At 42.7% G+C, this 26,026-nt stretch overlaps 1 protein-coding gene across 2 annotated transcripts in view; it reads right to left on the bottom strand.

Annotated features, from left to right (window-relative positions):
- LOC128703337 (uncharacterized) overlaps window positions 1-26,026 on the bottom strand; it is a 241,381-nt gene that overhangs the window by 183,795 nt on the left and 31,560 nt on the right. Inside the window, exon 1 of one of the 2 annotated variants that reach the window (XM_070092215.1) lies at window positions 7,028-7,720. The exons of the other annotated variant lie outside the window; for it this stretch is intronic. Coding sequence (XP_069948316.1) covers window positions 7,028-7,030 — 3 coding nt within the window. The 5' untranslated portion in view covers window positions 7,031-7,720. Of the gene's footprint in view, window positions 1-7,027; window positions 7,721-26,026 lie in introns of those variants that run through there. 2 annotated transcript variants of the gene reach the window in all.

The following is a 26,026-nucleotide window of genomic DNA, read 5'->3' as shown; positions in this document are numbered from 1 at the left end:
CCCTCATTCTTGAGGGATTGTGTGGTCCTTTGGGTTAGAGCATCATGGGTCCGTCATTCTTGTGGGATTATGTGGTCCTGAGGGTTAGAGCATCATGGGTCTGTCATTCTTGTGGGATTGTGTAGTCCTGTGGGTTAGAGCATCATGTGTGCGTCATTCTTGTGTGACTGTGTAGTCCTGTGGGTTAGAGCATCATTGGTGCGTCATTCTTGTGGGATTGTGTGGTCCTGTGGGTTAAAGCATCATGGGTCCGTCATTCTTGTGGGATTGTGTAGTCCTGTGGTTTAGAGCATCATGGGTGCATCATTCTTGTGTGATTGTGTGGTCCTGTGGGTTAGAGCATCATGGGTCCATCATTCATCTGGGATTGAGTAGTCCTGTGGGTTAGAGCATCATGGGTCCGTCATTCTTGTGGGATTGTGTAGTCCTGTGGGTTAGAGCATCATGGGTCCGTCTTTCTTGTGGGATTGTGTGGTCCTGTGGGTTAGAGCATCATGGGTGCATCATTCTTGTGTGATTGTGTGGTCTTGTGGGTTAGAGCATCATGGGTGCATCATTCTTGTGTGATTGTGTGGTCCTGTGGGTTAGAGCATCATGGGTTAATCATTCTTGTGTGATTGTGTGGTCCTGAGGGTTAGAGCATCATGGGTGCGTCATACTTGTGTGATTGTGTAGTCCTGTGGGTTAGAGCATCATAGGTGCATCATTCTTGTGGGATTGTGTGGTCCTGTGGGTTAGAGCATCATGGGTCCGTCATTCTTGTGGGATTGTGTGGTCCTGTGGGATAGAGCATCATGGGTCCATCATACTTGTGGGATTTTGTAGTCCTGTGGGTTAGAGCATCATGGGTCCGTCATTCTTGTGGGATTGTGTAGTCCTTTGGCTTAGAGCATCATTGGTCCGTCGTTCTTGTGGGATTGTGTGGTCCTGTGGGTTAGAGCATCATGGGTGCATCATTCTTGTGTGATTGTGTGATCTTGTGGGTTAGAGCATCATGGGTGCATCATTCTTGTGAAATTGTGTGGTCCTGTGGGTTAGAGTATCATGGGTGCATCATTCTTGTGTGATTGTGTGGTCCTGTGGGTTAGAGCATCATGGGTGCATCATTCTTGTGTGATTGTGTAGTCCTGTGGGTTAGAGCATCATGGGGGCATCATTCTTGTGTGATTGTGTAGTCCTGTGGGTTAGAGCATCATGGGTCCGTCATTCTTGTGGGATTGTGTAGTCTTGAGGGTTAGAGCATCATGGGTCCGTCATTCTTGTGGGATTGTGTAGTCCTGTGGGTTAGAGCATCATGGGTCCGTCTCTCTTGTGGGATTGTGTGGTCCTGAGGGTTAGAGCATCATGGGTGCGTCATTCATGTGTGATTGTGTGGTCCTGTGGGTTAGAGGATCATGGGTGCATCATTCTTGTGTGATTGTTTGGTCCTGTGGGTTAGAGCATCATGGGTCCGTCATTCTTGTGGGATTGAGTGGTCGTCTGGGTTAGAGCATCATGGGTGCGTCATTCTTGTGGGATTGTGTAGTGCTGTAGGTTAGAGCATCATGGGTGCGTCATTCATGTGGGATTGTGCAGTCCTGTGGGTTAGAGCATCATGGGTCCGTTATTCTTGAGGGATTGAGTAGTCCTGTGGGTTAGAGTATCATGGGTGCGTCATTCTTTTGGGATTGTGTAGTCCTGTGGGTTAGAACATCATGGGTGCGTCATTCTTGTGGGATTGTGTAGTCCTGTGGGTTAGAGCATCATGGGTGCATCATTCATGTGGGATTTTGTAGTCCTGTGGATTAGAGCATCATGGGTCCGTCATTCTTGTGTGATTGTGTGGTCCTGTGGGTTAGAGCATCATGGGTGCGTCATTCTTGTGGGATTGTGTAGTCCTGTGGGTTAGAGCATCATGGGTCCGTCATTCTTGTGGGATTGTGTAGTCCTGTGGGTTAGAGCATCATGGGTCCGTCTCTCTTGTGGGATTATGTGGTCCTGAGGGTTAGAGCATCATGGGTCGGTCATTCTTGTGGGATTGTGTGGTCCTGTGGGTTAGAGCATCATGGGTGCGTCATTCTTTTGGGATTGTGTGGTTCTGTGGGTTAGAGCATTATGGGTGCGTCATTCTTGTGTGATTGTGTGGTCCTGTGGGTTAGAGCATCATGGGAGCGTCATTCTTGTGTGATTGTGTGGTCCTGTGGGTTAGAGCATCATGGGAGCGTCATTCTTGTGTGATTGTGTGGTCCTGTGGGTTAGAGCATCATGGGTGCATCATTCTTGTGTGATTGTGGGGTCCTGTGGGTTAGAGCATCATGGGTGCGTCATTCTTGTGTGATTGTGTGGTCCTGTGGGTTAGAGCATCATGGGTGCATCATTCTTGTGGGATTGTGTGGTCCTCTGGGTTAGAGCATCATGGGTGCATCATTCTTGTGGGATTGTGTAGTCCTGTGGGTTAGAGCATCATGGGTGCGTCATTCATGTGGGATTGTGTAGTCCTGTGGGTTAGAGCATCATGGGTCCGTCATTCTTGTGGGATTGAGTAGTCCTGTGGGTTAGAGCGTCATGGGTGCGTCATTCTTTTGGGATTGCGTAGTCCTGTGGGATAGAGCGTCATGGGTGCGTCATTCTTTTGGGATTGTGAAGTCCTGTGGGTTAGAACATCATGGGTCCGTCATTTTTGTGGGATTGTGTAGTCCTGTGGGTTAGAGCATCATTGGTGCGTCATTCTTGAGGGATTGTGTAGTCCTGTGGGTTACAACATCATTTGTCCGTCATTCTTGTGGGATTGTGTAGTCCTGTGGGTTAGAGCATCATGGGTCCGTCATTCTTGTGGGATTGTGTAGTGCTGTGGGTTAGAACATCATGAGACCGTCATTCTTGTGGGATTGTGTAATCCAGTTGGTTAGAGCATCATCGGTGCATCATTCTTGTGGGATTGTGTAGTCCTGTGGGTTAGAGCATCATGGGTGCGTCATTCTTGTGGGATTGTGTAGTCCTGTGGGTTAGAACATCATGAGACCATCATTCTTGTGGGATTGTGTAGTCCTGTGGGTTAGAGCATCATGGGTGTGTCATTCTTGTGGGATTGTGTAGTCCTGTGGGTTAGAGCATCATGGGTCCCTCATTCTTGAGGGATTGTGTGGTCCTTTGGGTTAGAGCATCATGTGTCCGTCATTCTTGTGGGATTATGTGGTCCTGAGGGTTAGAGCATCATGGGTCTGTCATTCTTGTGGGATTGTGTAGTCCTGTGGGTTAGAGCATCATGGGTCTGTCATTCTTGTGGGATTGTGTAGTCCTGTGGGTTAGAGCATCACGGATGCGTCACTCTTGTGTGATTGTGTGGTCCTTTGGGTTAGAGCATCATGGGTCTGTCATTCTTGTGGGATTGTGTAGTCTTGTGGGTTAGAGTATCATGTGTGCGTCATTCTTGTGGGATTGTGTAGTTCTGTGGGTTAGAGCATCATGGGTGCGTCACTCTTGTGTGATTGTGTAGTCCTGTGGGTTAGAGCATCATAGGTGCGTCATTCTTGTGGGATTGTGTGGTCCTGTGGGTTAGAGCATCATGGGTCCGTCATTCTTGTGGGATTGTGTGGTCCTGTGGGTTAGAACATCATGGGTCCATCATACTTGTGGGATTTTGTAGTCCTGTGGGTTAGAGCATCATGGGTCCGTCATTCTTGTGGGATTGTGTAGTCCTGTGGCTAAGAGCATCATTGGTCCGTCATTCTTGTGGGATTGTGTGGTCCTGTGGGTTAGAGCATCATGGGTGCATCATTCATGTGTGATTGTGTGGTCCTGTGGGTTAGAGCATCATGGGTGCATCATTCTTGTGTGATTTTGTGGTCCTGTGGGTTAGAGCATCATGGGTGCATCATTCTTGTGTGATTGTGTAGTCCTGTGGGTTAGAGAATTATGGGTCCGTCATTCTTGTGGGATTGTGTAGTCCTGTGGGTTAGAGCATCATGGGTCCGTCATTCTTGTGGGATTGTGTTGTCCTGTGGGTTAGAGCATCATGGGTCCGTCATTCTTGTGGGATTGTGTGGTCCTGTGGGTTAGAGCATCATGGGTCCGTCATTCTTTTGGGATTGTGTAGTCCTGTGGGTTAGAGCATCATGGGTGCGTCATTCTTGTGGGATTGTGTGCTCCTGTGGGTTAGAGCATCATGGGTCCGTCATTCTTGTGGGATTGTGTGGTCCTGTGGGTTAGAGCATCATGGGTGCATCATTCTTGTGTGATTGTGTGGTCCTGTGGGTTAGAGCATCATGGGTGCATCATTCTTGTGGGATTTTGTGGTCCTGTGGGTTAGAGCATCATGGGTGCGTCATTCTTGTGTGATTGTGTAGTCCTGTGGGTTAGAACATCATGGGTGCGTCATTCTTGTGGGATTGTGTAGTCCTGTGGGTTAGAGCATCATGGGTGCATCATTCTTGTGGGATTGTGTAGTCCTGTGGGTTAGAGCATCATGGGTCCGTCATTCTTGTGTGATTGTGTGGTCCTGTGGGTTAGAGCGTCATGGGTGCGTCATTCTTGTGGGATTGTGTAGTCCTGTGGGTTAGAGCATCATGGGTCCGTCATTCTTGTGGGATTGTGTAGTCCTGTGGGTTAGAGCATCATGGGTGCGTTATTCTTGTGGGATTGTGTAGTCCTGTGGGTTAGAGCATCATGGGTCCGTCATTCTTGTGGGATTGTGTAGTCCTGTGGGTTAGAGCATCATGGTTCCGTCATTCTTGTGGGATTGTGTAGTCCTGTGGGTTATAGCATCATGGGTGTGTCATTCTTGTGGGATTGTGTAGTCCTGTGGGTTAGAGCATCATGGGTGCGTCATTCTTGTTGGGATTTTGAGGTCCTGTGGGTTAGAGCATCATGGGTGCGTCATTCTTGTGGGATTGTGTGGTCCTGTCTGTTAGAGCATCATGGGTGCGTCATTCTTGTGGAATTTTGTGGTCCTGTGGGTTAGAGCATCATGGGTGCGTCATTCTTGTGGGATTGTGTGGTCCTGTGGGTTAGAACATCATGGGTGCGCCATTCTTGTAGGATTGTGTGGTCCTGTGGGTTAGAGCATGTTGCGGCCCCCTGCCAAACTAGCGGTTAAATAGTTAACCTGCCGGCCGGCAGTACCACTGGGTACGTCATCAAACCCAATGTGGGGACTGCTGAGCCGGCCTTAGAGCAGTAAGTTCCTGAGTGCCTCTCGGTGCGCATCTAAGCAGTAGGTACCTGACCACCTAAGGGTACAGTCTACTGGCTTCAGCTACATGAAGTACCTGAGCGCCTCTCGGTACGCACCTAAGCAGTAGGTACCTGAACACCTAAGGGTACAGTCTACTGGCTTTAGCAACAGTATGTACCTGAGCGCCTCACTGTACGCACCTAAGCAGTAGGTACCTGACCACCTAAGGATACAGTCTACTGGCTTTAGAAACAGTATGTACCTGAGCGCCTCACTGTACGCATCTAAGCAGTAGGTACCTTACCACCTAAGGGTATACGTCTACTGGCTTTAGAAACAGTATGTACCTGAGCACCTCACTGTACGCACCTAAGCAGTAGGTACCTGACCACCTAAGGGTACACGTCTACTGGCTTCAGCAACATTATGTACTTGAGCGCCTCACTGTACGCACCTAAGCAGTAGGTACCTGACCACCTAAGGGTACACGTCTACTGGCTTTAGAAACATTATGTACCTGAGCGCCTCACTGTACGCACCTAAGCAGTAGGTACCTGACCACCTAAGGGTACACGTCTACTGGCTTTAGAAACATTATGTACCTGAGCGCCTCACTGTACACTCCTAAGCAGTAGGTACCTGACCACCTAAGGGTACAGTCTACTGGCTTCAGCTACATGAAGTACCTGAGCGCCTCTCGGTACGCACCTAAGCAGTAGGTACCTGAACACCTAAGGGTACAGTCTACTGGCTTTAGCAACAGTATGTACCTGAGCGCCTCTCGGTACGCACCTAAGCAGTAGGTACCTGAACACCTAAGGGTACACGTCTACTGGCTTCAGCAACATTATGTACCTGAGCGCCTCACTGTACGCATCTAAGCAGTAGGTACCTGACCACCTAAGGGTACACGTCTACTGGCTTTAGAAACAGTATGTACCTGAGCACCTCACTGTACGCACCTCAGCAGTAGGTACCTGACCACCTAAGGGTACACGTCTACTGGCTTCATCAACATTAAGTACCTGAACTCCTCAGGGTACACATCTACGCAGTAGGTACCTGAACACCTAATCGTACCTATCTACTGGCGTTAGAAGAACCGCTCACCGCATCTCACTGAGTCTGTTGGCCTCAGTTACTTGAAGGCCGCATTCAGTGAGCTTGCAGCATGGTGTTCGGCTAGCGGTGTGTCAACTGGCTTTGGAGAGGATTTGCTGGACTACCGGTGATGTCTGTGGACTCACCGTCTACGCTGATCAACTGTGGGCCGGAGTCATCGGATGCTGTTTAGTGGGACATTACATGAAGAAAAGGTTGGAGTGTTACACTGAACTGGGCCAGGACCTTAGTGTGACACTTAGGGACGTATGATGGAGTGGAACACTGAGATATGCACAGGACCGTAGTGGAACACTGAGATGAAAAGGGTGTCGTGTGACACTGAAGATGGCCTGGTTGTAGTGTACACTGAATAGTGTCATGTGACTGGCCTCGACCGGATAAGTGTCGTGAGAAACAGTTGACTGTAATATATTATTTTAAATGTTACTTAATTTATTATTTTAGCATAGATAATATATATATATATAATATATATATATATATATATATATATATATATTATATATATATATATATAGTGACACAGTAGTGTCAAGAAAGTTGTACCCTGTGTAGGGTTATGAATTATTTATTATTTTAGTAAAATGCTAATTATAATTTATTATAGTAACATGTACATATTATCATATGTTAGTTCAAATACCTCTAGACCAAGGAAAGTTGATTTTTATATTATATTAAAGATTAATTTATTTTAATGTGTGTATTTATGTATCCCGAACTCTTTATTACAAAAGGAGTAAATCTTACCATTTATATTTAAAAATTACTTTTTTTGTAATAGAGCATCATGAGTGCGTCATTCTTGTAGGATTGTGTGGTCTTGTAGGTTAGAGCATCATGGGTGCGTCATTCTTGTAGGATTGTGTGGTCTTGTGGGTTAGAGCATCATGGGTGTGTCATTCTTGTAGGATTGTGTGGTCCTGTGCGTTAGAACATCATGGGTGCGTCATTCTTGTGGGATTGTGTGGTCCTGTGGGTTAGATTATCTTGGGTGCATCATTGTGAAGGCTTACTGTAACAACTTCAGACAGTATTACCAAAGCTGGCTCCTCCTCAGGAAAATTAATGAATTGAAAAAGAACAAAAACTGACAAACTTAAACAATTTATTATTTAGAAAATATAAAATGTAAATCACTTAAATATGAAATACTGAGCCTACATGAAAGAAAATTAAAAATTAAAAATGTAAATGATATCTGAATTCAATGCTAAAAACTTGAGTGCCTGGTGTTGGTGACACTGCGTGTTGTTGCAATCGTAGCCGTTGCTGAGGATGTGGGGGGGAGGGGGGTCGCAGGTGTTGGTGACAACCCACTGGCTCATTCTAGTGGCCGTAAGTAATCTTTCCCGATGACAGGAGATCAGGTTCTTGACCGCTGTAATGATGTGGGGTTACGTCCTAATTCTTCATATATGTGCTCAGGCAAGTAACTATATCATGGGACGTACGTCTCAGGAAGTTAGTCCGTCTCCTTCAGTTTTACTCGATGATTGACAGGTGACCCTCTCTGTCATCCAAGCTGAAAAGATAGACAGGTTACCCACTGCTTAAGAAATCACTCTCCATGATAAGTACAATACCTAAAAGACGTGGTGATTATTACAACAGTCAACTTAGAGCAAGACTGAAAAGACTAAGTTTATTATTGGTCAAAAGTGAAGCTTTCAACCAATAAATCCACTAGAATACAAGGCAGGCATATACTTACAGTACTGCTGGGAGCTGTGAGTCTAGTGATTACTGTTTGGACCGGAGCCCCACACGTCACCTTTCGGGGGTGGGGGGAAGGAGGGGAAGGGATAGCGGTAGCTAGACTGACCTTACCTTAACAAGCAGCCGGCAATCAAACTATCACTTTCGGGGTGGGGGAAAAAGGGGGGGATAGCGGGAGCTGGACTTACCCTACCTTAACAAGTAGCTGGCAATGAAACTATTGTTACTATATACTCCCTCGCTACTCCTATCTATTGAACTTTTCCCTCACACTCCCCCATACCAAGACTTATAGTCAAGAAGTATAAGGAGAATAGGCGAGGAAAAAGTTCTAACATGTGGAAGTCGCGTAAGGCAACAAATCTTCAACTGATTGTCACGACTTAGCCAGTCAGAGAAATAATTGGATGAACCATTGATATATGGAACTTAAAAGCCTTGAGTGCCAATGTCCACCTCAAGAGGCGACTCTTGGTTCCCTTGAAAGTTTCTAGGTATATCAAAGGTTTGTGGTCTGTTTCTAAAATGAATTCTTTTCCCAGCAAATAAAATTTAAGTTTGGAGATACCCCACACAAGGGCTAAACATTCCTTTTCTATTGTGGAATATCTCGTTTCTGCGGGAAGGAGTTTCCGGCTTAGGAAGCATACAGGGAAGGGAGTACCCTCATGGTATTGTAGTAACACTGCACCTAAGCCAGTATTGGAGGCATCAGTTCTTAAACAAAATGTTTTATTAATATCTGGAATCTTAAGTATAGGGTCTTTCGAAAAGATAGTTTTAATCTCATTAAACTTTTCCCGAGCTATGTCGGAAAGTTCAAGAGGTTCTTTCACAGAGTTTTTAAGGAAGTCAGATAAGATGCCTGTAAGATCAGTAAGGTTCGAGATAAACCATGCATAAAAATTTACAGAACCAAGAAAGTTTCACATGAGCTTCTTGGTTTTGGGGAATTTAAATTCCAAAAAAGCTTTGATCTTACTGGGGAGAGGCTGCAGAGAGTTATTAGAAAGTATCAGTCCAAGATATCCAATCTTGTTATACCCAAGGAAGCATTTCTTCAGCTTGGCAGTGAGGCCATGTGTTACGGCCCCCTGCCAAACTAGCGGTTAAATAGTTAACCTGCCGGCCGGCAGTACCACTGGGTACGTCGTCAAACCCATTGTGGGGACTGTTGAGCCGGCCTTAGAGCATTATGTACCTGAACACCTCACGGTACGCATCCAAGCAGTAGGTACCTGAACACCTAATGGTACACCTCTACTGGCTTTAGAAGCATTAAGTACCTGAGCACCTCAGGGTACGCATCTAAGCAGTAGGTACCTGAACATCTAATGGTACACATCTACTGGCTTTAGAAGCAGTAGGTACCTGAACACCTAATGGTACACATCTACTGGCAGTAGAGTATTCTACTGCCTTCTACTGATTTTAGAAGAAGTGCTCTCCGCAGCTCACTGAGTCTGTTGGCCTCAGTTATCTGATGGCCGCATTCAGTGAGCTTGCAACATAGTGTGCGCTGCACCGGACCACCTTGTGGTGTGTCAACCGGCTTTGGAGAGTACAGGACTGCCGGTGATGTCTGCGGACTCACCGCCTACGCTTGTCAACTGTGGGCCGGAGTCGTCTGATGCTGTTTAGTGGGACATTACATGAAGAAAAGGTTGGAGCGTTACACTGAACTGGGCCAGGACCGTAATGTGACACTTAGGGAAGTATGATGGAGTGGAACACTGAGATATGCTACAGGACCGTAGTGGAACACTGAGAAGAAAAGGGTGTCGTGTGACACTGAAGATGGCCTGGTTGTAGTGTACATTGAATAGTGTCATGTGACTGGCCTCGACAAAGACGCTATGCGGGTAGTGTGACGCAGAGACAAGGGTGTCAAGTGTGACACGGTTGCGAAAGTGTGTGTATTACACGGAGAAAAGGGTGTCAAGTGACACGGTGGAGAAAGAGCGTCACAACTCGGATAAGTGTCGTGAGAAACGCAGTTGATTGTAATTTATTATTTTAAATGTTACTTAATTTATTATTTTAACATATATATATATTATTATTATTTTAAGATGCCAATAATTTATTATTGTAACATGTAGATATATTTTAAATACCTCCTAGACCAAAGATTGTTTTTATATAATATTAAAGATTAATTGATTTTAATGTGTATATATGTATCCCGAACTCTTTATTACAAAATGAGTAAAACTAACCATCTTTAAAAATTACGTTTTTTTGTAATACCATGCGAGCGTAACCTACGCAAAACTGATGTTAATGTTTGGATATGTTCTCCCCACGTGGATGCCATTACGTAAATGTTATCAAAATAAACTGAAACATTTGGCATATTACCCAAGACCTTTCTCATCAGTCTCACGTAGGTAGCACAGGCAGTTACCAAACCGAAGGGCATAGTTCTTTATTGCATCAGTCCTTGGTGTGTAGGAAAAGCGGTGTTCTGCTTAGAAGAAGGATCTAACATTAATTGATGATATGCCTGCGCAATATCAATCTCTGAAAAGAAGGAAGCGTTATAAAATTTGTGTAGATCGCTATCTATCAAGGGTATAGGTTCAGCATCCCACCGAGTTATAGCATTAAGGCCTCTGAAGTCAATAGCAAGTCTATATGAATTATCCTCCTTCTTAACCATGACTACTGGTGAGCAATATGCAGATACTGAAGGTTCAATGATCTTTAGTTTTAATAATTTGTCTACCTCTCGGTCAAATGCATCCCTAACGTGAACTGAAACTGGGTATAATTTTCGTTTGATAGGATCATCTGTCACTAAGTTAATCTTATGGACTACCGTGGAGGTAACACCTGGAGTATGAGTAAAGACGTCTGAAAAGTTACTCACACATTGAAGTAGTTCATGTCTCTTACGGTCATCCAAAGATTCATTAATATTAATGTTGGTAGCATCCGAGTGGTCAAGAGTCACCAAGTCATGTAGTTCTTCATCATAGTCTAAGTTAGAGGTGTCAATTACGCACACCTTACATTCTTCAGTTGTTTTATCAAGTTCGTGTGAAAAAACTAAGTCAAAGTTATTAAGGCAGTTAACCGAATTTCTTCGGTAATATTTCTTAAGGATGTTGATATGATAAAGCTTAGGTTTCCCCTTGACTTCTATGAGGTAGTCAACTTTCCCACAGATTTTTAATACTTTATATGGACATTTCCATGCTACTAATAATTTATTTGACTTGATAGGCAAAAGTACCAGAACTTCATCTCCTACTTTAAAACTTCTCCTCTGACTTTTGGAATCAAAATAGGTTTTGTACTGGTCCATTGTCAGAGGTCTCCTCAAGTTTGGATCTAAGGTCAAGGAGAAACTGATAAGAAGACTGAACCGCAGCATTTACCTTCTCATTAGTCCATAAGTCATGAAGGATGGACAGTGGACCTCAGGCCTGTCTACCATAGAGAAGTTCAAAAGGTTAAAACCCCAAAGATTAACTGGGAACTTCCCTCATGGCAAACAAAGCACAGGGTAGGTAACGATGCCACTCCTTAGGTTTAAGGGAGCAAAGTTTCCTTAAAATGGACTTGAGAATCGAATGCTGGTGCTCAATCCTCCCATTACAGCTGGGATGATAGGGTGTTGTGAAGAGAGGCTTCACTCCCAGAAGTTGGTATAGATGTTGCATTAATAATTATGTCAGATGTGAATTGTGTCCCACGGTCAGACAAAATTTTTCTAGGGATGCCCACTCTGGAGAAGATGGACAAAAGGGCTTCAGCCACCTCTGTAGTAGTTATGGTCTTTAAAGGAACGGCTTCAGGGAAACTCGAAGCATAATCAACTAATGTTAATATATATCTATGTCCCCCAGATGAAAGTGGAGATAAAGGACCAACGATGTCAATAGCTACTCTTTCAAACGGTACTATAAAGATAGGCATTTTGACCATAGATTCTCTCCTGGTACCTCGTGAGGATGACAGTTGGCAAACTTTACACGATCTACAATAAGTAGTGACATCTGAGGACATTTTAGGCCAAAAATAGGTTTCCCTAATTTTATTTAAGGTTTTACGATGCGAGAAATGTCCGGCCACTGGCAGGTCATGAGCCATTTTAAGAACAGTCTCTCTGCATTGACTTGGAACAACTAAGATGGAATAGTCTATCCCATCTGAATTTAATTTGAATACTGACTTGTACAAGATACCTTTTGTATATTCAAATTTATATGAAAAGTTTTTCTTTCGGATAACTTGATTTTGTTTAGCGGCATTATGGCAATTCTGAAGAGAAGGGCAATTATGTTGTAAATTGACAAAAGAGTCCTTCGATATATCTAAAGGTTTGAAGTCATGGAAAATCAAAGGATGGATAGTAGGAGAAGCCTAGGCTTTGGTCTGAGACCTAGTCAAGACATTTATGGTATCGGAGGTGATATCTTCACTTTAACTGACTTAAGAAATCGTAATGACACGATTGCAAATAAACCATACCCCCGGCCGGGATTGAACCCGCGGTCATAGAGTCTCAAAACTCCAGCCCGTCGCGCTAGCCACTAGACCAGCTAGCCACAATAAGATTCATCCAACTAGGTATATTTCTACACCATAGGAAAGTTAGCACAGGCACCTCTGTGACCACAAATGCAAGTTTTTACAGACGAATCTCCAGCTAGCGTGGCCGTGACGAACTCTAGCTCAAGTCCCTTCACTGCCGTCAACATGACTTAAGAAATCGTAATGACACGATTGCCGGCAGTGAAGGGACTTGAGCTAGAGTTCGTCACGGCCACGCTAGCTGGAGATTCGTCTGTAAAAACTTGCATTTGTGGTCACAGAGGTGCCTGTGCTAACTTTCCTATGGTGTAGAAATATACCTAGTTGGATGAATCTTATTGTGGCTAGCTGGTCTAGTGGCTAGCGCGACGGGCTGGAGTTTTGAGACTCTATGACCGCGGGTTCAATCCCGGCCGGGGGTATGGTTTATTTGCAATCGTGTCATTACGATTTCTTAAGTCATGTTGACGGCAGTGAAGGGACTTGAGCTAGAGTTCGTCACGGCCACGCTAGCTGGAGATTCGTCTGTAAAAACTTGCATTTGTGGTCACAGAGGTGCCTGTGCTAACTTTCCTATGGTGTAGAAATATACCTAGTTGGATGAATCTTATTGTGGCTAGCTGGTCTAGTGGCTAGCGCGACGGGCTGGAGTTTTGAGACTCTATGACCGCGGGTTCAATCCCGGCCGGGGGTATGGTTTATTTGCAATCGTGTCATTACGATTTCTTAAGTCATGTTGACGGCAGTGAAGGGACTTGAGCTAGAGTTCGTCACGGCCACGCTAGCTGGAGATTCGTCTGTAAAAACTTGCATTTGTGGTCACAGAGGTGCCTGTGCTAACTTTCCTATGGTGTAGAAATATACCTAGTTGGATGAATCTTATTGTGGCTAGCTGGTCTAGTGGCTAGCGCGACGGGCTGGAGTTTTGAGACTCTATGACCGCGGGTTCAATCCCGGCCGGGGGTATGGTTTATCCTCACTTTCATCTAACAAGTGAACCAGTGATCCTACTACCTCGCTGGTTTTTAATCCCACATGAATCTCACGAGACATTGTCTCATCTGAGCTTTCGAGGGGCTTCTCTGACTCTACAGGAAGAGGATCTGAAACACTTATGTCCATCTATGGCGATGAAAGGTCAACCTCAGAAGGAAAATGGCACCTTTTACATTACTTATTAGTACGGAGCAAGAAGTGATGGGAGTTAGGACGGCTTCAGACCAACCTGTGAACCATTTAGACCCAATGTAACAACGGATGGTAGGAAAAGTGTCCGTACGGCCCAAGTAGTCTGAAAGTATAGCATAGGAATGAGTTTCTTTAAGGTTAGGGAACAGCTTATCAGAAATGACTGTACATGTGCATCCAGTGTCTCGTAAAATGGTAGATACGTTAAGTCCATTAACTGTTCCTGAACAGAAGGGTGCTTGGTCATTACAGTCTTTAAAACATCTTCCAACTTTTTGGACCTTCTTAGAAGGACAATCTGGACGTTTATGTCCCTTAACTCCACACAAATGACAAACAGGAATAAAAGAAGTCATTTTACTTTCCACTAGAGGCTTTGATTTCTTAAGGTCTGATGAACCCTTGCCCTTAGGGTTCGATCCCTTTAGGTCTTTATAGGAATTGTGAGCCTCAGCATACAGGTCAGCATCCTCAGCTACTTCCTCAGCTTTAATCAGGTTACGTTCTCTGATGAATGTTCGTATCTGGTGAGGAAGAGCTGTCAGGAACTGGTCAGCATCCATGAAGTCTCTACGAGATTCATAACTGCGATCAATTCCTGAACTCTCTATCCAAAAGTCTAACAAACTAAAGAGTGTTACCTGTAACTGCTGAAAGTTCTGGCCAGGCTGTAAGGTGGCATACCTGAAATCTTTCCTGTAAGAATTTGTGGTTTTTTGATATGCTTTAAGGATTGCCTTCTTCAGTAGGTTATAATTACATATGATATCCTGCGACAAAGTTGCATAGATATTCAAAGCGGTACCAGAAAATAACATTCCTAACCTGGTAGCCCAGGTCATTCACAGAGGGTAGCGGTATTTTCAAACCTGGTAATGTAAGAAGTTATGTCTTCCCCCTCTGTGAAGGGAGGTAAATTAGGTGTTGGAATATGTGCACTAGCTGCACATTGTTCCATTACTCCTTCATCTAATTGCTGTTGCGAGAAAGTTAACTTTTTATTCTCTAATTCAAAGCGAGCTTGTTCGAGCTTGCGATCCTTTTCTCTCTCCCTTAACTCATATTCTCTATCATCAGCTCTTTCCTCAAGTTCCCTTAATTTAACTTGTCCCTCACGTACTTTAGCTCTCTCCTCACGATCAAGTCTATCACGCTCTTTTTTGTCTTCTCTCTCTCTTTCTAACTGTCTTTCTTCTCTCTCAATTCTCTCTCTTTCAAGTTTTTTCCTGGATCTTAGCACTAATGAAAGATTCTAAATTTTTCCCTGTTATTCCTAACTTACTTCCAGCGTTCATCCAAAACTGGTATTCCTCCATATTTGCAAGAATATCTTAAACTATCAGGGGAAAATAAAACGGGTATTAAAGAAAACGGAGGGTTCAATTCTTGCTCAGCTCAAACTGTAAATGAACCAGAGGGCTCGATCCCTACTTCATTAAACAAAATGTATTAATGAAAACGAAGGGTTCTATGCCGGCTCTGAGCAAACAGTAAGTAGAATGGGGTCCCTTGACCATCCAGTCTTCTCACCAACAAATCAAGAGTGTCCTACAACCATTCCCTTGATACAATAAAGAACTCAATGAAACAAATTATCACTGGAAAATCTCGGGTCCCTAGAGTCTAATCCTACAAAGTGTTTCCAGCTCACACAAAATTAGCTGGCAGAATTAAATATTATATCCTGCCTGACTTGACTTACAATAAATTGAGACTATAACAATCACCAAATCTCTTAAATACCTGTACTGTAGTCCTATCATAGAGAATGATTACTCATGGCTGGTGGTAACCATCTGTGGCATGCAGCGTTGAAGTTCCAATGGTAGATTCGAGATGGAGTTGAATCTTGATTCTTTCTAATTGTATCCTGGCAAGGTCGCCACTTGTGAAGGATTACTCAGCTCTGTAACAACTTCAGACAGTATTACAAAAGCTGGCTCCTCCTCAGGAAAATTAATGAATAGAAAAAGAACAAAAACTGACAAACAAACAATTTATTATTTAGAAAATATAAAATATAAAACACTTAAATATGAAATACTGATCCTACATGAAAGAAAATTAAAAATTAAAAATATAAATGATATCTGAATACAACGCTAAAAACTTGAGTGTCTGGTGTTGGTGACACTGCGTGTTGTTGCAATCGTAGCCGTTGCTGAGGATGTGGGGGGAGGGGGTCGCAGGTGTTGGTGACAACCCACTGGCTCATTCTAGTGGCCGTAAGTAATCTTTCCCGATGACATGAGATCAGGTTCTTGACCGCTGTAATGATGTGGGGTTACGTCCTGATTCTTCATACATGTGCACAGGCAAGTAACTATATCATGGGACGTCTCAGGAAGTTAGTCCGTCTCCTTCAGTTTTACTCGTTGATTGACAGGTGACCCTCTCTGTCATCCAAGCTGAAAAGATAGACAGGTTACCCACTGCTTAAGAAATCACTCTCCATGATAAGTACAGTACCTAAAAGACGTGGTGATTATTACAACAGTCAACTTAGAGCAAGACTGAAAAGACTAAGTTTATTATTGGTCAAAAGTGAAGCTTTCAACCAATAAATGCACTAGAATACAAGGCAGGCATGTACTTACAGTAGTGCTGGGAGCTGTGAGTCTAGTGATTACTGTTTGGACCAGAGCCCCACACGTCACCTTTCGGAGGGGGGGGAAAGAAGGAGGGGAAGGGATAGCAGGAGCTAGACTTACCTTACCTTAACAAGTAGCCGGTAAGCAAACTATCACTTTCGGGGAGGGGGGAAAGGGGGGGGGGATAGCGGGAGCTGGACTTACCCTACCTTAACAAGTAGCCGGCAATGAAACTATTGTTACTATATCGCTACTCCTATCTATTGAACTTTTACCTCACAGTCATTCTTGTGGGATTGTGTGGTCCTGTGGGTTAGAACATCATGGGTGTGTCATTCTTGTGGGATTGTGTGGTCCTGTGGGTTAGAACATCATGGGTGCATCATTCTTGTGGGATTGTGTGGTCCTGTGGGTTAGAACATCATGGGTGCGTCATTCTTGTGTTATTTTGTGGTCCTGTGGGTTAGAACATCATGGGTGCGTCATTCTTGTGGGATTGTGTGGTCCTGTGGGTTAGAACATCATGGGTGTGTCCTTCTTGTGGGATTGTGTGGTCCTGTGGGTTAGAACATCATGGGTGCACCATTCTTGTAGGATTGTGTGGTCCTGTGGGTTAGAACATCATGGGTGTGTCCTTCTTGTTGGATTGTGTGGTCCTGTGGGTTAGAACATCATGGGTGCGTCATTCTTGTAGGATTGTGTGGTCCTGTGGGTTAGAGTGTCATGGGTTTTCGCTCTCCATGAGGCAGGCCAAAGTAGCATGTGCTCGAATCCTTGGCTAGTCACAGTGTTGTTATTGATCAATACCACTCGTTCGTGGTTTCAGTAATATAAAATACTGCTCGTTGGGCTAGTACACCAAACATGGAGGAGAATGAAATTAGCTCAGAGGCACCCACACCACCGTATGTCCTCAGATGAGAGTAAAACAGCTAGTTTGGCTGGATACGTCATGCTTGTAGAATTGCGTGGTTCTATGGGATGGAGCGTCTGTCCTCCAACAGTTGTTCATATCTTACCCTAACTGCCTACTCCTTTAGTTTATAAACCTTCTTTATTATTATAATAAAAAAGAAGCGCTAAACCTGATAAGAACATAAGAACATAAGAAAGGAGGAACACTGCAGCAGGCCTGTTGGCCCATACTAAAAGGTCCTTTACAATTCATCCCACTAACAAACATTTGACCAACCCAATTTTCAATGCTACCCAAGAAATAAGCTCTGATGTGCAAGTCCCACTCAAATCCAACCCCTCCCACTCATGTACTTATCCAACCTAAATTTGAAACTACCCAAAGTCCTAGCCTCAATAACCCAACTAGGTAGACTGTTCCACTCATCAACTACCCTATTTCCGAACCAATACTTTCCTATGTCCTTTCTAAATCTAAACTTATCTAAATTAAATCCATTACTGCGGGTTCTCTCTTGGAGAGATATCCTCAAGACCTTGTTAATATCCCCTTTATTAATACCTATCTTCCACTTATACACTTCAATCAGGTCTCCCCTCATTCTTCGTCTAACAAGTGAATGTAACTTAAGAGTCTTCAATCTTTCTTCATAAGGAAGATTTCTAATGCTATGTATTAATTTAGTCATCCTACGCTGAATGTTTTCTAACGAATTTATGTCCATTCTGTAATATGGAGACCAGAATTGAGCTGCATAATCTAGGTGAGGCCTTACTAATGATGTATAAAGCTGCAGTATAACCTCTGGACTTCTGTTGCTTACACTTCTTGATATAAATCCCAGTAATCTATTTGCCTTATTACGTACGCTTAGGCATTGCTGTCTTGGTTTAAGGTTGCTGCTCACCATAACCCCCAAGTCCTTTTCGCAATCTGTATGGCTAAGTTCTACATTATTTAACTTATAAGTGCTAGGGTTATGGACACTCCCGAGCTTCAGAACCTTGCATTTATCTACATTGAACTGCATCTGCCACTTTTCTGACCAAGAGTAGAGTTTGTCTAAATCCTCCTGAAGTTCCCTAACATCTACGTTTGAATCAATTATCCTACCTATCTTTGTGTCATCGGCGAATTTGCTCATATCACTAGTAACACCCTCATCAAGATCATTGATATATATTATAAACAACAACGGGCCCAAGACTGATCCCTGTGGAACGCCACTTGTTACAGATCCCCACTCGGATTTAACCCCATTTATGGACACTCTCTGCTTCCTGTCTGTGAGCCATGACTCGACCCACGAGAGCACTTTTCCCCCAATGCCATGAGCTGCCACTTTCTTTAACAGTCTTTGGTGCGGAACTCTATCAAAAGCCTTACTAAAATCTAAGTAAATAATATCAAATTCTTTATCGTGGTCAACAGCCTCAAAAGCTTTACTGAAGAAAGTTAATAAATTAGTTAGACAAGACCGGCCTCTTGTGAATCCATGCTGAGTATCATTAATCAAGCTATGCTTATCGAGATGGCTTCTTATAATCTCAGCTATAATTGACTCTAGTAATTTGCCTACAATTGAGGTCAGGCTTATTGGGCGGTAATTTGACGGTAACGACTTGTCCCCTGTTTTAAAAATAGGAATTACATTAGCCATCTTCCACATATCAGACACTACACCTGTTTGAAGAGATAAATTAAAAATATTAGTTAATGGTTCACAGAGTTCCATTTTGCATTCCTTAAGAACCCTTGAAAAAACCTCATCAGGACCCGGTGACTTATTTTGCTTCAGTCGGTCTATCTGCTTCACAACCATTTCACTAGTGACTGTGATGTTACATAATTTATCTTCTTCTGGCCCACTATAGAAATTAATTACTGGAATGTTATTAGTGTCTTCCTGCGTAAAAACCGAGAGAAAATAATTATTTAAAATCGAGCACATTTCATTCTCTTTGTCACTAAGATGCCCATAGTTATTTTTAAGGGGACCTATCTTATCTCTGACTTTTGTTCTATATACCTGGAAAAAACTTTTTGGGTTAGTTTTAGAATCCCTAGCAACTTTAATTTCATAGTCCCTTTTAGCTTTTCTTATCCCCTTTTTAATGTTTCTCTTAATGTCAATATACTGATTCATAAGATGACACTCACCTCTTTTGATACGCCTATAAATTCCTTTCTTATGCCCTAGTAGATATTTCAGCCTATTATTCATCCATTTTGGGTCATTTCTATTTGATCTAATTTCTTTATACGGAATAAACGTTCTTTGAGCCTCATGTATAGTGTTCAGAAAACTGTCATATTGATAGCTCTCTTCGTTACCCCAGTCAACAGATGATAAGTGTTCTCTAAGCCCATCGTAATCTGCTAAGCGAAAATCTGGGACTGTTACTGAGTTATCCCTACTATCATACTTCCATTCAATGCTAAATGTAATTGATTTGTGGTCGCTAGCACCCAGTTCCTCTGAAACTTCTAAATTATTAACAAGGGATTCATTGTTTGCCAGAACTAAGTCAAGCAGGTTATTACCCCTTGTAGGTTCTGTCACAAACTGCTTCAAAAAACAATCCTGAACTACTTCTAAGAAGTCGTATGATTCTAAATTCCCAGTCAAGAAATTCCAATCAATATGACTAAAGTTAAAGTCTCCTAGAATTACTACATTATCGTGCCTTGTGGCCCTAACAATTTCCTCCCATAGTAGTCTCCCCTGGTCCCTATCTAAGTTTGGGGGACGGTATATCACACCTAAAATTAATTTTTCATGCCCCTCTGAAAATTCTATCCAAACAGACTCTGTATGTGTTACTTCAGACTTAATACCCGTTTTTATGCAACAGTTCAAGCGATCTCGGACATACAATGCCACCCCACCCCCCTTCCCGACACTTCTATCTACTTGGAACACTTTAAAACCCTGAATGTGACATTCCGCAGGCATGTCCCGACTTTTTGAATTAAACCACGTTTCAGTTAAGGCAAATACATCAATGTTACCTGCACTAGCAACTAGTCTCAACTCGTCCATCTTATTCCTAGCACTGCGACTATTTGTGTAATATATATTTAAAGACCCTCCTCTCTCTTTACCCTTCCTGCTCCTTTCTGTTATTCCACTAAACCTATTACTGTCCTTGTCAATTTGTGCCACTGGCTTTCCAATATCTACCTCATTTTGCCTATTACTAGTTCTCCTAGTACTCATATTACTACACTGCGACTTGACTGTTTTCCCGCCAAAACCCATACCACTAACTATTCCTAGTTTAAAGACCTAACAGCTCCCTCCACTGCAGTTGCCAGTGCTCCCACCCCAGACCTAGATAAGTGAACCCCATCCCTGGCATACATGTCATTTCTGCCATAGAAGAGGTCCCAGTTGTCAATGAATGTTACCGCATTTTCCTTACAGTATTTGTCCAGCCAGCAATTGACACCAATTGCCCTGGACAACCATTCATTTCCAACTCCTCTCCTTGGCAAAATACCACATATGACAGAGTTCCCACCCTTCCTCCTAATTATTTCTATTGCTGCCCTATACCCGCTAATCAGGTCTTCACTCCTACGTCTGCCAACATCGTTGCCACCAGCACTGAGACAGATAATAGGATTGCCCCCATTACCTCTCATGATGTCATCCAGATGGCTAACAATATCCTCCATCCCAGCCCCAGGAAAGCAAATTCTCTGTCTCCTACTCCTGTCCTTCAAGCAGAACGCCCTATCCATATCCCTAACTTGGCTATCCCCAACAACAACAATATTCTTACCTTCCTTGGTGTCGATCGTCGTGACGTTCCCAGTAGTCGACTCACATTCGTCGGGTAGCACTGAGAATGTATTAGATGTTTCCACAACAGTTTCCACGGCAGTCTCTTTCTTCTTCATCGTTTCTACCTTTCCATTCGTCTTCTTGATCGTCAACTTCGTTCCCTGCTGTCCAGCCACTGACCAGTTTCCTTTCTTGACCTGAGGACTCAAAACAGGAGGACTACTACGAATCTTCTTGTTTTCCTCGGTCAGTCGCCGTATCTCCATCTTCGCCATCCTCAATTCTTCCTTAAGCTGTTGGTAAAGTTGATCGATGGAGGGCATCTTGCTTCAATTCGTAGAGAGCGCGCAAACAGGTCTTCACAGAGCTAAGTACACGTCACCACTGAGCTAAGTACACTGTAGCTGCAACTAAAAGTGATCTGATATATCTGTGACCCCTATATAAATATGTACATTGAACGTTATTGCTACCCCTTCCTTAGCTTTAACTCGCTCAGATACTCCTGACTTAATCCCATTTATTTCTCCCCAATGAAACTCGCTTACCCCCATCACCTTTGTTTTGCTTAGGGCCAGGACATCCAACTTCTTTTCATTCATTACCTTTACAATCCCTTCTTTCTTATCATCTGCACTACTTCCACGCACATTCAAACATCCCAATTTTATAAAGTTCTTCTTTTCCTTCTTTTTAGTAATTTATACTTGAGAAGGGGTTACTAGCCCATTGTTCCCGGCATTTAGCCGCCTCCTACGACACGCATAGCTTACGGAGGAAGAACTGTTTTTCACTTCCCCATGGAGATAAGCAGAAATAAAGGAGAACTAGGAAGAAAATAGAAAACCCAGAGGGGTTAATATATATATATATATATATATATATATATATATATATATATATATATATATATATATATATATATATATATATATATATATATATATATATATATATATATATATATATATATATATATATATATATATATATATATATATATATATATATATGCTAGTACATGCATGTGTAGTGTGACATAAATGTAAGGGGAAGTAGCAAGACATACCTGCAACCTTTCATGTTTATGAGACGTTGTACAAAAATGGTATGCAATACCTACAAGAAATTAAGACACATGTGCAATATCTGATTATCTTTATTGTAGACGTTTCGCTGTCCAGTGGCTTTATCGATACAAATTCTAGGACATAACTTGAAGACAGTAGAACTACATGCAAAAGAGGAGGTAATCAGCCCCTCAGCCTTGGAGTTGGTGTGAAGAGCAACGTAGTCGTGGAGATTCTGGAGCATAGTATATAAGCATAGGCTTATATACTAACGTCAGGTGGAAAGGAACATGTAGCAGACTAGGCCATAGTCACTGGTAGGCGGGATTCCCCAGTGGAAGTAGGTCCTACCCAAAGAGATGTCGGTATTGCATACTATTCTTGTACAACTTGTCAGACACTGCAACATCATGAAATCTTGATTGTGAGGACATGTACATAACCTACTACTACAACTAACACGTCTCTTTGGTCTGTCCTGGGGAATCCCGCCTACCAGTGACTATGCCCTCGTCTGCTACACGCCCCTTTCCACCTGGCGTTAGTATATAAGCGCAAGTCTCCTTGCCTATGCTACAGAATCTCCACAACTACGGTGCTCTCCACGCCAACTCCAAGGCTGAGGGACTGATTACCTCATCTTCTGTATAAAGTTCTACTGTCGTCAGTTATGTCCTAGAGTTTGTATTGATAAAGCCACTGAATGGTGAAATGTCTACAATAAAGATACCCAGATGTTGCACATGTCTCTAAATATCATCTTGTTGGTATTGCATTTCATTCTTGTACAAGTGTAAAGTACTAGTCCTTGGTAATGAAAATAACCCTCGAAGCTATAAACTAGGTGAAGTAGAGCTTGATCATACAGAATGTGAAAATGACTTGGGAGTAAAGGTAAGCAGAAACCTAAACCCACAGGACCACACAATCCCACAAGAATGACGCACCCATGATGTTATTTTCTGGTACCGCTTTGAATATCTATGCAACTTTGTCGCAGGATATCATTTGTAATTATAACCTACTTTAAGGCAATCCTTAAAGCATATCAAAAAACCACAAATTCTTACAGGAAAGATTTCAGGTATGCCACCTTACAGCCTGGCCAGAACTTTCAGCAGTTACAGGTAACACTCTTCAGTTTGTCAGACTTTTGGATAGAGACATCAAGAATTGATCGCAGTTATGAATTTCTTAGAGACTTCATGGTTGCTGACCAGTTCCTGACAGCTCTTCCTCACCAGATACGAACATTCATCAGAGAACGTAACCTGATTAAAGCTGAGGAAGTTGCTGAGGCTGCTGACCTGTATGCTGAGGCTCACAATTCCTATAAAGACCTAAAGGGATCGAACCCTAAGGGCAAGGGTTCATAACACCTTAAGAAATCAAAGCCTCTGTTTGTCATTTGTGTGGTGTTAAGGGACATAAACGTCCAGATTGTCTTTCTAAGAAGGTCCAAAAAGTTGGAAGATGTTTTAAAAACTGTAATGACCAAGCAACCTTCTGTTCAGGAACAGTTAATGGACTTAATGTATCTACCATTTTACGAGACACTGGATGCACATGTATAGTCATTTCTGATAAGCTGTTCCCTAACCTTAAAGAAACTCATTCCTAAGCTATACTTTCAGACTACTTGGGCCGTACGGACACTTTTCCTACCATCCGTTGTTACATTAGGTCTAAATGGTTCACAGGTTGGTCTGAAGCCGTCCTAGCTCCCATCACTTCTTGCTCCGTACTAATAGGTAATGTAAAAGGTGCCATTCTTCCTTCTGAGGTTGACCTTTCATCGCCAAAGATGGACATAAGTGTTTCAGATCCTCTTCCTGTAGAGTCAGAGAAGCCCCTCGAAAGCTCAGATGAGACAATGTCTCGTGAGATTCATGTGGGATTAAAAACCAGTGATGCTACTCTCGAAAGCGAGGTAGTAGGATCACTGGTTCACTTGTTAGATGAAAGTGAGGATATCACCTCCGATACTATAAATGTCTTGACTAGGGCTCAGACCAAAGCCCAGGCTTCTCCTACTGTCCATCCTTTGATTTTCCCTGACTTCAAGCCTTTAGATATATCGAAGGACTCTTTTGTCAATTTACAACGTAATTGCCCTTCTCTTCAGAATTGCCATAATGCCGCTAAACAAAATCAAGTTATCCAAAGGAAAAACTTTTCATATAAATTTGAATATATAAAAGGTATCTTGTACAAGTCAGTATTCAAATTAAATTCAGATGAGATAGACTATTCCATCTTAGTTGTTCCAAGTCAATGCAGAGAGACTGTTCTTAAAATGGCTCATGACCTGCCAGTGGCCGGACATTTCTCGCATCGTAAAACCTTAAATAAAATTAGGGAAACCTATTTTTGGCCTAAAATGTCCTCAGATGTCACTACTTATTGTAGATCGTGTAAAGTTTGCCAACTGTCATCCTCACGAGGTACCAGGAGAGAATCTATGGTCAAAATGCCAATCTTTACGGTACCGTTTGAAAGAGTAGCTATTGACATCGTTTGTCCTTTTTCTCCACTTTCATCTTGGGGGACATAGATATATATTAAAATTAGTTGATTATGCTTCGAGTTTCCCTGAAGCCGTTCCTTTAAAGACCATAACTACTACAGAGGTGGCTGAAGCCCTTTTGTCCATCTTCTCCAGAGTGGGCATCCCTAGAGAAATTTTGTCTGACCGTAGGACACAATTCACATCTGACATAATTATTAATGCAACATCTATACCAACTTCTGGGAGTGAAGCCTCTCTTCACAACACCCTATCATCCCAGCTGTAATGGGAGGATTGAGCGCCAGCATTCGATTCTCAAGTCCATTTTAAGGAAACTTTGCTCCCTTAAACCTAAGGAGTGGCATCGTTACCTACCCTGTGCTTTGTTTGCCATGAGGGAAGTTCCCAGTTACTCTTTGGGGTTTTCACCTTTTGAACTTCTCTATGGTAGACAGGCCAGAGGCCCATTGTCCATCCTTCATGACTTATGGACTAATGAGGAGGTAAATGCTGAGGTTCAGTCTTCTTATCAGTTTCTCCTTGACCTTAGATCCAAACTTGAGGAGACCTCTGACAATGGACCAGTACAAAACCTATTTTGATTCCAAAAGTCAGAGGAGAAGTTTTAAAGTAGGAGATGAAGTTCTGGTACTTTTGCCTATCAAGTCAAATAAATTATTAGTAGCATGGAAATGTCCATATAAAGTATTAAAAATTTGTGGGAAAGTTGACTACCTCATAGAAGTCAAGGGGAAACCTAAGCTTTATCATATCAACATCCATAAGAAATATTACCGAAGAAATTCGGTTAACTGCCTTAATAACTTTGACTTAGTTTTTTTACACGAACTTGATAAAACAACTGAAGAATGTAAGGTGTGCGTAATTGACACCTCTAACTTAGACTATGATGAAAAACTACAAGATTTAGTGACTCTTGACCACTCGGGCGCAACCAACATTAATATTAATGAATCTTTGGATGACCATAAGAGACATGAACTACTTCAATGTGTGAGTAACTTTTCAGACGTCTTTACTGATACTCCAGGTGTTACCTCCACGGTAGTCCATAAGATTAACTTAGTGACAGACGATCCTATCAAACGAAAATTATACCCAGTTCCAGTTCACGTTAGGGATGCATTTGACCTAGAGGTAGACAAATTATTAAAACTAAAGATCATTGAACCTTCAGTATCTGCATATTGCTCACCAGTAATCATGGTTAAGAAGGAGGATAATTCATATAGACTTGCTATTGACTTCAGAGGCCTTAATGCTATAACTCGGTGGGATGCTGAACCTATACCCTTGATAGATAGCGACCTACACAAATTTCATAACGCTTCCTTCTTTTCAGAGACTGATATTGTGCAGGCATATCATCAAGTAATGTTAGATCCTTCTTCTAAGCAGAACAC

This window comes from Cherax quadricarinatus, chromosome 38 (genome assembly GCF_038502225.1).
Source record: "Cherax quadricarinatus isolate ZL_2023a chromosome 38, ASM3850222v1, whole genome shotgun sequence".
In the NCBI taxonomy this organism is placed as follows: Eukaryota; Metazoa; Arthropoda; class Malacostraca; order Decapoda; family Parastacidae; genus Cherax; species Cherax quadricarinatus.
Note: the sequence above shows the minus strand (reverse complement) of the source record. Positions and strands in the feature narration are given on the sequence as shown.